General features: G+C 36.3%; 2 protein-coding genes across 5 annotated transcripts; one reads left to right on the top strand and one right to left on the bottom strand.

Annotated features, from left to right (window-relative positions):
* The first annotated feature begins 857 nt into the window (after positions 1–857).
* On the top strand, positions 858–12,599 carry LOC147518772 (uncharacterized). 4 transcript variants are annotated; one of them, XM_086590517.1, is made up of 12 exons: positions 859–1,086; positions 1,605–1,683; positions 2,045–2,121; positions 4,387–5,568; positions 6,035–6,119; positions 6,562–6,673; positions 7,519–7,631; positions 8,187–8,284; positions 8,676–8,753; positions 9,609–9,683; positions 10,804–10,867; positions 11,977–12,599. In XM_086590517.1, the coding sequence occupies exons 4-10, from the start codon at positions 4,504–4,506 to the stop codon at positions 9,612–9,614; spliced, it is 1,557 nt and encodes a 518-aa protein (XP_086446643.1). In that variant the 5' UTR covers positions 859–1,086; positions 1,605–1,683; positions 2,045–2,121; positions 4,387–4,503; the 3' UTR covers positions 9,615–9,683; positions 10,804–10,867; positions 11,977–12,599. The 4 variants fall into 4 exon arrangements, with proteins under 4 accessions (XP_086446641.1, XP_086446640.1, XP_086446643.1 ...); XM_086590515.1 differs by lacking the exon at positions 10,804–10,867 and having other exon boundaries at positions 858–1,086; positions 8,187–8,302; positions 11,977–12,112; XM_086590514.1 differs by lacking the exon at positions 11,977–12,599 and having other exon boundaries at positions 858–1,086; positions 8,187–8,302; positions 10,804–10,858.
* A 961-nt stretch (positions 12,600–13,560) lies between these two features.
* On the bottom strand, positions 13,561–17,413 carry LOC147518771 (ATP-dependent zinc metalloprotease FTSH 2, chloroplastic). The gene is made up of 5 exons (XM_086590519.1): positions 17,272–17,413; positions 16,017–17,144; positions 15,535–15,848; positions 14,275–14,515; positions 13,561–14,089 (listed from the first exon to the last, which is right to left on the bottom strand). Exons 2-5 carry the CDS (start codon positions 16,536–16,538, stop codon positions 13,748–13,750), a joined length of 1,419 nt encoding a protein of 472 aa, XP_086446645.1. The 5' UTR covers positions 16,539–17,144; positions 17,272–17,413; the 3' UTR covers positions 13,561–13,747.
* Between the last annotated feature and the right edge of the window lie 606 nt (positions 17,414–18,019).

The raw sequence follows: 18,019 nt of genomic DNA, 5'->3' as shown, positions 1-18,019 counted from the left end.
AACCAAATAGAAGAGCTTGAGGTGGTTTCAGATACTCACCGAACTTACTAATGGTGGTTTTAGTAAAACACTGTTTAGTTGATCGATGAATTAGAATCGAGATCGAGTAGTAATTGGGTGGGTTTGATCGAGATCGAGATAAAGAATCGAGAGTTTGATGGAAACAAAGAATTGAAACAAAGAATCGAGATCGAGAGTTTGATTTTGTGGGTTTTAGGTCGAGTAGAAATCGAGGGTTTGAAGGACGAAGGGTGGTAAATGGTTTTCGGTTTCTTGGGTATTTGGTTGGGGGGTGTATAATTCGAAGTTGCGCCCAACACAATGGGCAGACCCCCGCTCGACTCGGGGTCTGCCCAACACAATATGGGGTCTGGCCGTAATAGGAATCTAAAAAAAAAATGTTATAATTATACGAAATCTCGAATGATCCACATAACATATATTTCAAACGATAACAAATATGAAACCTTTTTATCCTCAAAACTTCAAAATATCTTAAAGCTTTCTATCATCCCACTGAGTTAATCACTTTAAACAATTTTGTATTGCTTAACATCATGTTCTATAATCTCAACAAATTTACTAATTTCAACATATAGTTTGTCTCTAATAACTTAACAACAAATTAATTTTGACTAATTTAACTATCTCACAGTCAATTAACTATATCCACTAACTTATTTAGTGCAAATTCTTTAATTGAAATTGATATATTATAAAAGACGAATGTGGTACCCACGTGGGCTCCACTGAGTTTAAAAAAAAATTATAAACGTTAAGTTACTATTTTACTCCTAAAAAAACAAAAAATATGAAAATTACCAAATTACCCCTAGGACGTACACCAAAACACTGTTATTCAGTCTCTCTTCGTCTCCCCTCTCTCTAAAGCTTCAAATTTTCCTCGCCATCTCTATCAATCTGCTCTAATAGCCATTTGTATTTTTTTCTTCGATCGACTCTATAGTTCTTCACTACCTAGCTTCCAAGATGTTTCTATTTTTGCTATTATTAGTAACGCCAATTCAAATAAGCATTGGGCGAGACAAAATTGACACATTGCCAAGCTCGATCTTGAAACATCAGGTACCATTTTTTTTCCTTCTCCATATATTCGCTGAAAGTAATTGGGTAAAAATACGAATTTCTTATGTTCTTTCCATTTATATTTCACTTCTTCTTCCTTAGGAACCCAAGTATATTTCAATGGTTAATCTGATTTGGTGTTTTCAGGAACTCTAGCAATCCTCTTTCTATGAAATAGTTGTAATATGCTATGTTACCCCGTTGGATAGGGCTAGAGCAACAAAGTGAAACCTGTAGTATGTATGGTTCAATTACTCAGTTTTTGTTGTTTGTAGTTATGTCATGGAGTGATATTTTCTAGGCAATTGCAGCAATGAAGTTCTATTTAATTCAGTTATTAAAAGAATTGGCAGTTCATCTACTTTTTATGGTATTAGTTTGGTCTAGATATCTATGTGTAGAATCTTTGTGATCTATAAATTATAGAACAATGAAAATAAACAATAATAAAATTGCATAAGGGTGTTGACAAACATGGAATAGCTTGACTGATTTTTTTCATTTTGTCTTATGAGTAGGAGATTTACTAGCAGAACCAAATGATACCGCTTTGCTGAATTCTTTTTTGCACACCATTGAATCCACAAGTCATGCAAGGTCATTTTTTCTCCATCCCCATACTAACATGCATGTGACCTACTAGCAATCAAAGTTTTTGGTTAATCAATTGGAATGGGTAGTCAATCAGCCCCGTCATACTAAGAAGTAAGAACTGTTAATTAGGGCGAGTGAATTGGCTTGCATTTCAAGTTCAGCTTGCATTTATCTATTTGTTTTTTACGAGTGAATTAGTTTGCATTTCAACATTTTTTTACTTGGATTCATGTGCCAGCGGGGTACTTACTTACTTGAACATAAGCTTTTACACCTTTTCAATTTAGGATCCAAAGTTTTTTTTTAGCATATGTGATCATTGATAAGCTAATAATGTTTTTTTTTTTTTTTGGGTTGGTTCTAGGTGTCTTTGATTGCGAATCATTTCCAAGATAGAAAGAACCATATTGTCTTAGCATTCCAATTTCAAAGGCGTGAACGGTAACTATCGGTTAGATGCACTTCTTCAATTTAGAATTTCCTTATATTGTTTGTATGCAAAAAAGTCAATGATTGTTGTAATTAAGTTGCAACTTTGGTTTCATGTTAAAGATAAGTTGGAGAAGTACAGTTCACTAGAATTGTCCTAGCACGTATGAATTGTCATGGGAGAACTAGATTAGCCTATATGCATATCCTTAATGGACTTTTATGAATATATGATATTGAATTTTGGCCCTTTCCGCTAAATAGTTTATCCCAAAAGAGCCTAAAGTATGCAACTTGACAACATTTGTGGGTATCCGTATATCTAACTCAGCGGACCTAAGCCAGTTAGCTAATTTAATATTTTAACATACCGAGTTGTGCATTAGATCTTACGAAGTAGAGTTATATATGTTTCTTGAGTCACCAACCTATTTTGTGGCGTAAGGATATTATTCGATCTGCATTCCATTGTTTGTTATTTATTTTATTGTAAATTCTGTTTTAGTGTGTTATTGTAGTAAAGGTGCAAAGTGTGATGCCCTGGAGTGAGTAACTCCTACGACCCGAAAACTTTACCATTTTACGTATACATAGGAATAAGATTTGTTGCAAAGGCTTTTCCGGTACTGAGATATGCTTATCTTCCATTTGTTTTTATATACTTATCTTGAACCACCAGAGATATGTAAAATTCAAGGAGCAAGGGCGTGGAATAAATCTTGCTCGAATTGGAGAAGCTTTTGGGGTTTGTATAAGTTCTCTTTAAGATTTGATAGTTAAAACAAATATAACTAAAAGTCCTAGATAATTTTTTGCAAGCAAATAATTGATATATTTCAAAGTACATCCTGGTTGTCTAAAGTATATTTGGGGTGCCTTCGTTAATAGATTTAAATGATTTCATCATTGTCATCCATCGCTTCTAATAAGTTGTTTTAGACTTTAGTTGACTTGAACTTATTGCTACCTTAGTTTAACGGGGATTCCTAATTGTACCATTCTTGCAGTTAAACTTGCCCACAATAAGGCTTTTTGGTTCTTATATTTATTGCTATGTTTCAAATGTTCAATTGTTATTATATTTATTTTTCTTTTTCTTTTTGTCGTTATGTGTATAGTACTGAATTCCCAGCCACCATTAAAAATTCAGTTAGAAAATAAGGGTTGTACGTGTTAATAGGTGCAAGAAATTAATGAGCTTCTTCCTAAGTATATAGTTAAGTTAGAAATCTTAGTCTTGCTTAAACTTTTTGTTGACAAGCGTCCTAGAAAACTTGGACAACCCACATTGTGAGATACATACCTAAAGTAAATGACACTTTTTGTCTTGAAATTCGAAATACTAGGTAATTTATTGGAATCTCTTGATGAAAAGTGTTGTTTTTACTCAGGTGAAATCTATGCAACTCATTGAGATGGCGGATAGCACTCCTCCAATTAGTTAATTTATCAACAAGTAAAACCTTGAAGTTTGTCAACAATAGCATTCACATCATTATAGTGTATGGATGAACATTCTAGCCGTTATCTCATACTAACTCCATGACACATGATTGCTATGTATCAAATATGCTTGCGTGATTCAAGCATACCCACTGTGACGTATGTTAATCTACTGTTCACCGACTCCTATATTTTTCTATAAAGTAAAGATATGCTTACATGATTCAAGCATAAGCATTGGCACCAAATTTAGTAAGAAAAGACGAAGCAAGGGATGCATTATAAATAAAATCTTTTGAAAGTTTGATTATTAATACGAAGTTGAGTGTGAGCGTGATTGCGTGCAATGGCCAAAGAATTATGCTAGAATTTTAGAAGAAACGGTACATAAAATTTGCTAGGCCTCCTTCGCTATCTTGAGGAAGAAATGCAGTAATGATCCAATTCCCATTATTTGGATCTTATTTTGTTGGGTCCCTATTTTGTTTGGTAGTATCTCTGTCTGTTTAATACAACGTGCGCGAGTACGTGCATGAGGCTAGTTTTTCTATATATTAAAGATATATAAAGACATTTACGTAATTTGACAGTGAAATAGAAAAAGAAAAAAGAAAAATAGTAGGGAAGCTTGAAACGATGAGAGTGGAGGTGGTTGTACTTGGGGAAAATATTAAAAGACGGCGTAATAAATTAACAGATTTCCCAACTAGTAAATTTTCAATTTCAATTCATAAGTTTTTCTTATTAGTTCATCTCTAACATATACATCACGTTAGATAGATGTTTCAATAAATTTCTACTTCAAACTCTTTGAATTTTATTGACTATTTACAGGTTTTGTGACGACGGGCTTGGCAGAAAAGGAAGACGAGGGAGAAAAAGAGTAAGAATGAAAATGCTGGACAAGTTGAAGTGAAGTCGAAGAAGGAAGATAAGAAAAATAAGGGAGAGATGTTAGTAAGCAAGAACGATGCTGTTGGACGAAAAGAGGAGAAAAAGAGGAAACATAAATCTAAGGAGGTAGTCAACGGGGAAGAGAAGAAAGGTTGTGATGGTAAAGAGGTACAAAAGGAGAAGAAGAGGAACAAAAGTAAAGAGGAGGAAAATAATTCTGTAGACGTTGAGGGGAAGGAAAAGAAGAAGAAGAAGAAGAAACGGAGCAAAAGTAATGATGGAGTCCACGGCAAAAAGAGTCATAAGGACAAGGAGAGTTTGGGTTTGAGCAAGGATGAGAGGGAATCAGATCATGATGTTGAGTTGGAAGTTAAAAAGGACAAGAAGAGGAAGAAGGAGAAAAGAGACAAAAGTAAAGACGGGAGTATGACTTTGTCTTCGGAAGAAATACTAAACGATGAAGAGAAGGAAAACAATTTAGTTACTGAGAGCAATAGAGAGGAAGGTAATTCTTCTGATAAGGGATATACTTCGCTTGAGGAGAGAAAGGGAAAGGACAAGAAGAAGAAAAAGAAGAAGGGCGGCGATATTGAACCTCTTATGATGAACAATTCTAACAATCTCTCTGCCAAGGAAAGCAATGAAAAGGACGATAGATCTGTTGATGTGGAGGTTGAGGAGGGGAATACTTTAGACACGGAGAAAAAGAAAAAGAAAAAGAAGAAGAAAAAGAACTTTCCAAGAGAAATCCTTGAAAATTCATCGGATATAGAAAAAACCCCACTTTGTGATAATGATCCCAATTCCAATGAAGGTCATTCTGGTTCAGTTGCTAAGAGGAAGAGGAAGAGGAGTCGGGAGAAGGAAGCGCTTCCGGGAAAAAATATTAATAAAGGAGAAACCAGAAGAAAGAAAAAGACTGGAAGTGCTGATGGTGCTGAAAATACAGAAACTAGAAAATCATCTAAGAGGGTGAAATTTTCAGAGAAAGTAGAAGTTTTCCCTTTACTTGATGTCACCGATATTGAGAAGGAAAATAAGGAAAAGGGTTTGGTGCGCGGTAAGCGGTTCTCACTAGAAGAAGACGTGATCATAAAAGATGCTGTTTTTAAGTTTATAAAGGTAAATGGTTCTGTGAAAATTTAGAATATGGTTTTAAGACAATCTAGATTTACAAATATGCACTATGTTTTTCGCAATGGTCACAAATTAATCCCCTTCGACACCCCCTGACCCCTCCTTACACACACCCATGGGGTGGGGTAATGGTTTGCTCTCATTTTTTTTTTAATCTAGAAAAAACTTTGCCATTTGGATGTGTTGAATAATTTGTTTTAAAGATGAATTGATGAACCCCCATACAGGAACGAATTATCTTGTCTTAATTAAGCTGTAGTCTGCCATGCTTTGTGGACCAATTGTATACATTAATTTGCATATGTTGAAACTGATTAGATTTTGTGAGGTAACGTGTCACTACTTTTTCCATTTATTTCTTTATTGTAAATGCTTACATTTGTTACCCTCCATTAATTTCTAGTTAAGTTCTAGCATTCCCTGAAATTGGTTCACTGTATTGTGTCTTTAGGAACATGATTTGGGTGATGATGGGATAGAAATGGTTCTGCGCTGTAAGAATTATCCAGAAACCAGAAACTGTTGGGTGGAGATAAGTAAGCATCCATATCTGCAAATGAATTCTGTCTTCCCTGTTTTATTGTATGCCATGAGTATGTTTTCAGACTGCCTTCTATCATATCCAACAATTCTACTACATATATGAGAGTATGCAATGCCTGACACCCGAACAGTGTAGTTGGCTCAGTATGCTTGTGCAGTTCTCCACTGGTATTATCTTTATTCAACATTTCACTGCATTTGAAAATAATTTGCAGCCGAAGTGAATCTTAATGTGTACGAAATGGTTGGAGAGGTTTTCATGGGCAAATGCTCATATTTAAGGATTATTGCCAATTGATTTTCCGGAGTCCTTTTTTTCTATTTATTTTTAATTTTTTAATTTTTTTTTATGAGAACCTGTTTTGCAAAAGCATGATGTGGATACTCATATTACAAAATTGCATATGTTCTAATTGTATGTTGCTTCTATTGCAGGTACTTCCATGCCTTGGAGAACGAAAGAGAGCATATATAACCGAGCACATCTTCTGTTCGAAAGCGATGGGAAACGTAAATGGACTCCTGAAGAGTTAGAAACTATCAAAAAGTTTGTTCTTTGCTACTGAATTTTAACTATTAGATGTTGCTTTTTCAATTAATTCTTAATTGGGTATCTAGAGTAGAGTTACTAGGAAAAGGGTTTCTAGAGTTTGGACCCTATATCACTTGGTATCATGACCCAGTATCTTCATCCAGTTTTATAATGAGGTGTGCCTAGACAAAGTCAGGCCGAAATTGTGTCTATTACCTTTGCAATACTTTAGTTGTCTTGTCGCTGTATATAACTCAAATTTTAGGATGTCGAGCCTGTTAGCCCAAGGTCAGGCCAGACTGGAGCTGAAATTATTACTTCCCTTGTAGACACTATAGCATATTAGTTTTATCACTGAGTTTAGAGACATAACTTTGGGAACTGCTTTTGGCTTTCGGGGACTGTTTCTGCTATAGCTTACAAGGACGGAAAGTTACATAAGCCTGACCTCTTAAGTAGCACAAATTAATGTAAGGTGGTTTATCCATATTGCATTTTATAGTTTCAGCTTAGCCAAACACAGCCTGCCTCTCATTGCTGATATGCCATAAACATGACTGGTTCCTACTTGACTTTGGTCGACCAATGTAGTTTCTGGATTGTGTATTCGTTGAAAATTGAAACCAAACTCCTTGCAAGTATATTGCCTCCCCATTTTAGGGATGACAATGGGATGGGTTTGGGTTTACCATTTGGCAAATTTTCAATTGACTCGACCTGATATGTACAAATGTAAAACCCCCATTGCCATCTGCCCATCCCTACCCAACATAGGTAAGTAGCTACATCTATTTGTAAGATACAGGAATTCAATTAGTTATGTGCATATTTCTGAGTATTTGGGGTTCTGTAAACTTTAGGTCCCATGCAAAGAATGGACCAGATTGGAGAATACTGGCTGATGAACTTGGCAAGTATAGGATTCATGTGAAGGATGCATGGCGCAGGATGTGCCTACCCAACGTGAAAAAAGGTATTCTACTAGTGTTCGAGTTTTAAATATGATTGCCATGTATATTTAAGGGAGGAGGCCATCAAATAGTTCTAGAAGTGGACTACTCAGAACATTTCTGAGTTTACCTCAATTGGGTGATTTCTGATTATATATACGGGTTCTTTTGCTCCACTCAGATTGAAGATTTTTTTTTCCTTTTTTTTGAAAAAATGTGTGATAGAGGGAGTCACAAAGAGAAAGTGGACTTTGTTTGTGATTTGCTTGGATGGGTAATGAAGAGACTATATTTGATAAACTTGACATACATACTTACCCAACTCAAAAATTTATCTATTGTATAGTAACCAGGGTTTCAATTTCGGATCCTTTTTTCTTTTTCTTTTGTTTAGGTTACGTAACTCCCTTTGGTTCGTTTTGTCTATTACATCGAAATTAACACATTTGCTAGGATTTCCTTGGACATGGATGGCATCCAAACTTACAATTAGTGATAGTTCATTTTTAAAAGAAAAAAATTAAGTTGTATTTTCTTGTCTAAATGGTGTATTTCACTTGCATCTCTCTCTGATCTAGGGCGCTGGTCTCAGGATGAGTACCAACAGTTATTTGATTTGGTAAATATGGATTTGCGGATGAAAATTTCTGAGGAAAAGAAATCCAAGCATGGCATGGTGAGTATATTCTTCTGTGTACGTACTTTGATTTGGGATTGCGGCTCTCCTCTTCTGTAATAATTTTAGGTATTATATTTTTTGTTGGAGTATTCCCACCGTATGGGTTGTTAGCTTGTTATTAGGTGTTTGCCTACCCTGTCTTATACTGAAGACCACTTCCTTGCTATATTTGCCTTGGGCACCTCGGGTTCTTGGAGTGAAGTGGTAGTTAACATGGTACCAGAGTGGTAGTTCTTGAGAGGATGCACGTTCTGATCTGTGTTTAGCGGGTTTGGTGAGAGGGTCTTGTATGGTGTGCTGCCCACCATTGATTTGTATATATTACTACTTATCTCTTGTGTGCTATTCATTGTAATATTCTAATTTTGTCTTAAATCTCACTGGACAGTTACGAGATAATATTGCTTGGGGAGCAATTAGTTCCAAATTGTCCACTCGATCATTTTATGGCTTGCTGCAGGAAATGGTATATAAGTTCTTCTTCATCTTGGAGTTTATGCATCTTCTTAATTCCCGTATTGCTTTTCGTATCGTTTTATCTTTTTGTAGGTTTGTAAGAATATCCTTGAATAAGATGCATTTGGTGGGCAATTCAATTGTCCATGGCATAGCATGTACCCATAGCTATCACAGAACAAACCCCCTCCTTTCCCACAACACACTCTTTGTATAGGGAAAAAAAATATACTAAGAGTGGAGCCATGTAAATAGAAAGTAAATGGGCCTACAATTGTCCGATAAAATGAGAAAAATAAAGAAAATAGAGGAAAGTGTATCAGCACAGTTCACAGGGTGCATAACTAGTCACCTTAACACTATGAATTCCCTATCAAACACAAAGCCATAGATTGAAGCCTTTCAACTCTCTTTTTCTTCTTGTGCAAATTGTGGTCTTTTAGTGACCTAGATGGTCATTTCAAGAGTAACTCAATTCAGTTAAATTCAAAGAATATGGGAGCAAGCAATCGACGACATTAAGTAATTGCTGAAGCATTCTGCAATTTTAAGATGTGTTTTATATATATGAGGCAATACTAGTATGAAGGCTAAAAAAAGTTTTTTGTATACAACATCCAATAGAAGGTAGATACTAAACACAGCATCCCCTTCAAGAAACATTCTCTTTGATTCCATCTATATTTGATCCTTTGATTTCCTAACTTAAAAACAAGTCACGCTTGCTAATGAATCCTTGTGGTACAATTTGGTTGAAATTCAAGCGTTTATTTTCATAAAGATTGGTATTTTGTTTGGTAAAGGTCCTGTAGAATTTTGATTGTAGTTTATGATTGTTATCTGGATGCTTTCTTATACTTTTCAGGTATGAACAACTGGAGTCACGGTTGGTAAGGGAAGATAAATGGGCTAGTTCAGATGACATACGGTTGCTGGATGAGTAAGGCTCTTCCCTTTTCTCCTGTTTTTAATCCTTTTTTGACAAAAGGAGTATACTGCTACTCGATTTCCTCCTTTTTCTGCCTCCTCATTTTTCTTAAGCTGTGTGTACACGTAGTGTGTGAGGGGGGGGAGGTGCCATTTTTGCACATGATGATGCATGGATACTGATGTAGATTTTACTGGCGGAAGCTTCAGTTTAACAATCTACACTTGAATTAATCAAACAAAAGACAACTCTTTTATTGAATCTCACAACTCATAAACTTCAACACTGACGAACCCTAATTACAAGCCTTTATATTTATACTAAACCTAGAAATCATAAACCAATAGTAACACAACACGTGTCACAACCAACTAAAAGAAAACATAAAAGGGCCACATAAGCAACTTGTGGGCTTGGATTGAAACAAGTGGCGCACGCCCTTAATATCAATTGAAAACAAGGGCGCACACCCTTAACTTCACAACAACGACTTCATGTTCTACATCAGATACGGTACTCATGGCTTGGACGAAGGAGATCATTTGGGTTCGAAGAAAGACTAGACAGCCTAGTTTTTCCATCATGACTTTTGACCCAATATGCATGTTTTTATTTATTTATTTATTTATTTTTTGATTGGTAGCCTGTTTTAAATGAGATCAGTAACTCTTTGATGTTGGCGGGGTTCGAGCCCCAGACCTCTAGTATTATCACCCAAAGGTTTTACCGACTTTGCTAGTCGGCACCTGCACCCAATATGCATGTTGAAAGCATAAAAGCTGTTTCTTTAGTGAATTTTGATATAGTTTGATTCGAAATAGGAAATGCCGATATGAAACAACTCTGATTCTCAATTCTCTAAATAATGACAACTCGCAATTTCTAATTTACATAAATAAGCTGTGTTATCCCTGCAAGTTTGGAAATTTTTCCAGTTAATTTGAAAAGGGGATATGAGTCAAGGACTTGGTGGGTGTTTCCACCACCAAATCATTACAATTTACAAATCCCGTGATTCCCGTGAAGATTATTTTTATTTTAAAACTGCATACTTTAGTATCAATTTGCATCCTTTTCTATAACTTTTTCTTTGCTCTTCATTGTGAAATAATTCCATGTACTGCTACTGCAGACTTCTTACAAAGGATTTTAGTTCACTAGAAGAGGTGGATCGGAGACGATCTTCTTGACCATAGGTAAATTTTAATAAAGCTGATACTTATTACGTTATGTTTGTTATAAATTCTCAGTTATAATCTTTAATAGATAGATGAAAGAAGCGTGTTTTTCTTTTTCTCTTTTTCAGTTTTTTTTTTTGAAATATTTAGAAGGTTAAGGCAAACCCACACCGGTTACATTGAACGCTTACATTGCCCGAAGGGTTATCAACCCCGAAGGGAACCTAGCCCGAAGGCTCACTTGATCCAAAGGCCCATCACATAATTACATAAGAAATAAATCCCAACCAACACTTGGTGGGATTCGAACTTGCAACCTCTCCCCATCACATAATTACATAAGAAATAAATCCCAACCAACACTTGGTGGGATTCGAACTTGCAACCTCTCCCATGAGGAGAGGGGTACACAACCAATTGAGCTAGAAGCTCTTGTGTGTTCTTTTTCAGTCTTGACCTCTCACAAAACGTTTTCTCCATGTTGGATAATGCCAGATCACTTTTAAATATTTGCCTCTAAAATTGACCTAATTCATTATATACATTTTACTCATCGTCCAAAGCTTTTGTTTTAGCCCAAATTGCAAGGGGGTCTCAGAAAAAGCTCGAGTCACATTCTAAACGCGTCTTTGTGTTTATCGTCTATCAACAAGATCACAAATCTACAACTGTGGTTCCAGTTTGTTAATCTTCTTTTCACGTTGTAGTCTCAGATCTGCAATCACCGTTTGTGATTTCATGCAAACAAAGAGATTTCAGTTTTTCCTTTTCTCCATGGGTCTTTTCCATCCCTTCTTTCTCTATAAGGAGATCTTCGTTTGAACTTTTGGCCTAAAAAAACCACAATTTTTTCCGAATCATTAAACCATTCGGAAGTGTAGAAGGCCTATTCAGTAATATGACAAATACCCATATATAGCATGAATGAATTGCCAATTTATTAGCAAGGAAAGTTCCATAGTTGGTTTGCTATTTCATTTCAAATTCTTAATACTATTCACAAGTCTATTAAAAAATTTAGTCCTATTTATGAGTAGATGTTGTGCACTTTGTTTTATTTTATTTTGACTTTTGGATGTTGTGCACTTTGTTTTATTTATTTTGACTTTTGGTTATGTTTCCCTCAGGCCTGGAGATATGTGTAGGAAACGTTGGTGTAGAATGGTTAACCATTTGGGTGAGCATAGGAACAAATCATTTGCAGACCAAGTGGATGTTCTCTCGAAACGCTATTGTGTGGATGTGCTTGAAGCAAGAACTGCTTATGAGGAAAGAACTCCTGTTGACTAAAGCTTGTGGTTTTGACTGCGTATATTTTGTTGGTTCAAGTTAACCTGGGGCTGATCTTGTTGGTTATTTCTTCCATTGCTAGGGGCGGTAATTTTGAGACCACACTTGCTACTCGTAGAATGTTCATTTGTTATATATGTGCAATGGTCTGCCTTTTGTAGTTGTCCTATAAAGTTGTTTGCTCTAGTTATAACATTTGGAATAAAAAATGCTTGCTGCAGAGAGTTGAAACTTAAAATTAAAAGTCTGAGAATTAGCATAATATGTATAATTAAGGTTTATTTTGTTAAATTATTAATTTCTCTTTAGGCCCAAATTTATGTAAACTTATGTGAATGGTCAATTCTATTAATATATTATAAGAGTTTTGGGAGACATAAGTGGAACCACAGTTACACCTAGTCTTTGGGGTCACATGTTGAAAATACACAGGATGAAAGACGAGACATTTTCAATTATATTATGTTAAATTGTCAATTTTTCTATAAATTTGAATTTATGTGAAGAGACAATTCTATTAATATATTATGAGTTTTGGGAGACATAAATGGGACTACATCCATACCTAGTCTTTAGGGTCAACACTTTCTCCATTCATTTTTATTCTATGAGGTGAATGCTTGATCGAGTAAGCAACTCATTTTTATCCTATATAACTACATATTGGCACAACGGAGATGCTACCAAGCAATGTAAGTTTTGTATCTAAGAGCACTGCACGGCTGCACCAGTGCCTCCCTCCTAATCAAATACTAGTCACTGTCATCTGAAACAATTGTGTTTGTTCCTGTCATCTGAAACAATTGTGTTTGTTCTTTTTAGGTGCGACCACCGTTTATGGAAAAGTAAGCAACTCCTATTGTGATAGGGCCAACAAATCAGCCAAATGTCTGTTGCAACTTGCAAGATATTTTCAGTTTTATAAAAACAAAGACACATGTTACGTATACACTTGGTACTTTATAGAATTTTAATATTAAATTTATGAATGTAATCTGAATTCTGAAATACAATACCAACTACTTGGTAAATTTGCACTGCCAAGCCAAAAAAAATTTGCATTGCCAATAAAAAAAAAAAAAATTTATAGGAAGCAGTAATAGGGTTTACAGAGTCTATATTTTGGTTCTTTCAATTCCTCAGAACTTCCTCTGATTAGTGTTCCTCCTTCAAGATCTTGATTCATCTTTACAGATTAGGATCTTCCTCAACCCTCAATCTAAAATACACAACGTTCAAAATAAAATAAAATAAAATTTTAAATACTTCGAAAAAGCATAATCTCGAAGTTCTAAACTTCATATTCCTTTTCCACATCAATTTTCATTAGATCTTTGAAACTCTAGCTAATAAAAATAAGAACTAACTACTACCTCTATCAGTATTTCTGCATTATCAAAATGTTGAAGCAATAGCGACGATTCAATAAACGAAGCAGCATTTGCATTTAAATTAGTGGTATGCACTTACATCTGACCTAAACTGGCAAAAAGATAATACATATTATACAGTAAATCCACGCATCTCACGTATGAACAATGGATCTATTTAAAACAATTTATAGTGTATGAATGGCTCTAAAGACATTCTCAATTTGACCTCTATAATCTATACAGTGACTGGAGTAGGTACTGCTGGAGCCACCCTGTTTTCTGCAGGAATTTCCACAAATTCTGAAAGAATAGCTCTGAACTCATCCCCGCTCATAGTTTCCTTTTCGAGGAGAACGTCCACGATCTTGTCCATTGCCTCGCGATTGTTCTTTATGTGGCTCAATGCAATCTCATATGCACTGTCTGTGAGCCGTTTAACAGCAGCATCAATGTCCTCAGCAAGTTTTTCCGACATTGAATTCCTGGCCATCATTCTCATGATCATGTCTCCACTTTGGGCTGATGAGTCCATCAGATTCCATGGGCCAATGTCAGACATTCCAAATGTTGTTACCATCTGCAAAGCATGAGTGTATTGATCAACACATCTTGACACAAAGTATTATTTCGATAAACAAAGGAGATGAAAACTAAGATGCTTAGAGCAAAGATTAAGATAAACTGTCCTGGATATGACACAAGAACCTGAAGGCCAGAAGTAAGTAAAGTTAATGAAAGAGATGCGAGAAGTTGTTCAGTTACCTGTTTGGCCAAACCAGTTATTTGTTGCAAGTCACCAACAGCACCAGTGGTAACCTCAGGCTCACCAAAGATAACTTCCTCAGCAGCTCTGCCTCCGAGCCCACCAACTATTCTTGCAAAGAGTTGTTGCTTAGAGATCAGGGTTGGGTCATCAGTAGGAATGAACCATGTTAAACCACGTGCTTGGCCACGAGGAATTAGTGTCACCTTTTGAACAGCATCATGTCCTGGAGTCAAGGTCCTACAAGAAAACAAATAAAAACATCAATAAAAAGAGTTCAGATTACTTTTTTTTATATTAGATACTTTATTTCAAAAATTTCACCCTTATTGGCAGAAATAATAGAAGTTCCAATAGCTACTTGATTATAAACAAAACCAGAAAGACTACCAACTTCTTTCTCACAAGAAATGATAAATTGATAATATCTGACGGGTTCAAGAAGTCTTATTAATCCCACAAAAAAAATGTTAACGAAGGGTTCAGGATGTAAACTTTTAATTTGGAAAGAAACCTTGAGAAGTCCACAAAATCATCTTTCAGATCTAGGGCAATACATAAAAAGAACGAACTAGCTTCTTGAAGGAGTTGAAGTATACAATTTGCCTAAAAGGTCTGAAGTTGAACTAGTGACAGCCTTCTATATAACTATATATCAAAAGGTGTCTTATTTTTAAAGCTACGCATCCAAAACCATGACTGAGTACAGAGCAGTAACGCAGGCTAATAAAGAAAACAGCAATTCATACAGCCAAGCAGTCCCTCTGTAATTAATAGAGCAGACTAGTCTCTGCATATTTAAGGATAATTTTTCTTCTAAATCCACATAGATGAGGGCAGGGCTTTCAGTGCCTCAGATTTAGAATGTTTTAATATCCTCAAGAATTGTAATAGTTGTTTTCAAATCCATATGCAAAACAAGAGATAACAGAAACTAAAATGGATGAAATCAAGAACTGATTTACTGATTGCAAAAGAAGGGTTATCGAAGCTTTAACCCCATGCAGGAATAAGAATTCTTTTTTGCAGTACATAATCTGATAATCATTTTCTATCAAATCAATAACATCAAACCAGACATGCACTACGGAAACCTCCTACGATAAGAATGATAGATATTCGTTTGGTGACATAAGAATGCGAAAATTGAAACAAATGTTAGCAACACAAACAGCCAGCAAAGGCAGTACAGAAAGACTCATGTCCAAAAAAATTCTAGAAAACAAAATTAAAAATAATTAGAATCAACAATTTCTTACCCGCAGATCGCATGACCTACTTCATGATATGCTACCAAGCTTTTGCTCTTCCCATCTGTCATAACTGTTCCCTCCATTCCAGCAACAATCCTATCAATAGAATCATCAATTTCTTTTGATGATATCGCTGTCCTTCCACGACGACCAGCCAATATTGCTGCCTCATTTAAGAGATTCGCAAGATCTGCTCCACTAAAACCAGGGGTTCTCATGGCTATCACCTCAAGAGAAACATCCCCTTCAAACTTTTTGTTACCAGCGTGCACCTTCAAGATCTCCGTTCTTCCACGTACATCAGGAACGTCAACAGATACCTGTGAAAGTGTTGTACATTAAGTAAGGGGTTGTTAGACAAGGGACGAGGGACGAGGGACGAGGGGAAGAGATAAAAGAACAGAAGAAAGGTACATGGAGCTTGACTGGGCCTAATCTTATCTGTGTAAGAACAACATATGCTACCAGTAATATAGAAGAACACCAACCTGTCTGTCAAAACGCCCAGGTCTCAACAAAGCAGAGTCAAGAATATCAGGACGGTTAGTTGCTGCAACCACAATGACACCAGTGTTTCCCTCAAATCCATCCATTTCAGTCAAAAGCTGATTAAGGGTCTGTTCCCTTTCATCATTTCCACCACCAATACCTGTTCCTCTTTGCCTACCAACAGCATCAATTTCATCAACAAATACAATGCAGGGCGCATTCTCTTTAGCCTTCTTGAAAAGATCACGAACTCGAGAAGCACCCACACCTACAAACATTTCCACAAACTCGGACCCTGAAATAGAGAAAAAAGGGACACCAGCTTCCCCTGCAATTGCCTTGGCTAACAAAGTTTTTCCAGTACCAGGAGGTCCAATAAGTAGAACACCTTTAGGAATGCGTGCACCGACTGCTGTGAACCTCTCAGGTTTTTTCAGAAATTCCACCACTTCCATGAAATCCTGCTTTGCTTCGTCTACTCCAGCAACATCATCAAAAGTTACTCCAGTGTTGGGCTCCATTTGGAACTTGGCCTTGGATTGGCCAAAGGAAAGGGGAACCCTGGACCTCCAGGACCACCCATGCCTCCAGATGAACGCCTTGATAGAAGAAACAGACCTCCAATAAGAAGTAGAGGGAAAGCCAGGTTTCCAACCAAGTTAGCAAAAACAGAGCCCGAGTCCTCTTGACCATTGTGTGCTGCAAAATCAATGTTCTTCTCTCTAAACTTCTGAAGAAGTTCCTGACTTAGGCCTGGGAGTTGCACTCTTACTCGCTGAAGTCGGTTACCCAACTCGGGAGACACAGCCTCAACTATAGCTATGGTACCATTCTCGTAGAGATCCACTTTTGTAACCCTGTCCTTGTCCAAGTACTCCAAAAACCTCGAGTAAGACATCCTTGAAGACGAAACACCTTGATCATCTGCATAAGCATTTCCAGTAGCTGCAAGTCCTACATTTCCTAGCCATAGTTTTAAAAACCCTCTTCTTCCTTGATGCTGTTTCTGATCCAACAACACTTTTCCTGGTTTCAACACCTTTCCCAGTGAGGGAAGTGATATATTTCTTCCATAAATATGTTTACTACTGCAGGCAGATAAACTGTTTGCAACTGCCATCTATCCTCTAAAAACACAAGAAAATTAACAACTAGTTTTAATAATTCATCAATTCAAACAACGAATAGGAAATCAAAATAACTAACAACTGAATAATATTGATTAGAAAATAGGAAAAAGAATGACTAACGTACCTTGAATGAAAAATGGTAAACAAAAGTGAGGAGGGAAAAAATAAATTAATGAATTTAGAGGGAGTGGATGTGGTTTGCAGTTCGTGTACGTGTCCTATCCTCAATGGCTAATTTATCGGCATATCAAATATTCCAACACTCATCTTGCTTTCAGTGGTTACATGGTTTACGTTTAGCCACATTTCGGGACTTTACTTCGTGTCTTGTGTCGTTGGGCTTGGATTGGGTGACCTTCGATATATGTGGTTGCAGTAAGAAATGAGCTTTATTGGGCTACTGTTGTGGTAAGTGGTAACAACTAACAAAAGAGTCAATCCATGACAGGCCTCACTAACGAAAAAAAACGGATCCATAACACCCAAATGGACAGCATTAGTGTCTTAAGATCTTCAAATTCTTAAGGTAGTTTAATTGGGTACTCAAATTGGACTGGGCAACCCAAAAAAAAAAAAAAATTACAAATTTGCCATATTATACAAATTTGCCATCAAAGTCCGGGCCTAACAACTAATTCAACCGGTCTCACCATAACGACCTCATCATGTCTTTTGAGTATACACTCAAACGATAGTGTCATGTCGTTTGGGTATACAATCAAACGATACCTCAATGTTGTTTGCGTATACACTATAACGATACCATTATATCGTTTAGTATCACATGCAAGCGGTATGACTCGGTCGTTTGGGGCTACTATGGGGTAACTTGTGTGAGTCGTTTGGACTAAAATAATTAATTAGTCCGATTA

Source organism: Coptis chinensis, chromosome 2, assembly GCF_015680905.1.
Source record: "Coptis chinensis isolate HL-2020 chromosome 2, ASM1568090v1, whole genome shotgun sequence".
Classification (NCBI taxonomy): domain Eukaryota; kingdom Viridiplantae; phylum Streptophyta; class Magnoliopsida; order Ranunculales; family Ranunculaceae; genus Coptis; species Coptis chinensis.
This window is presented reverse-complemented; position numbering and strand designations above follow the sequence as displayed.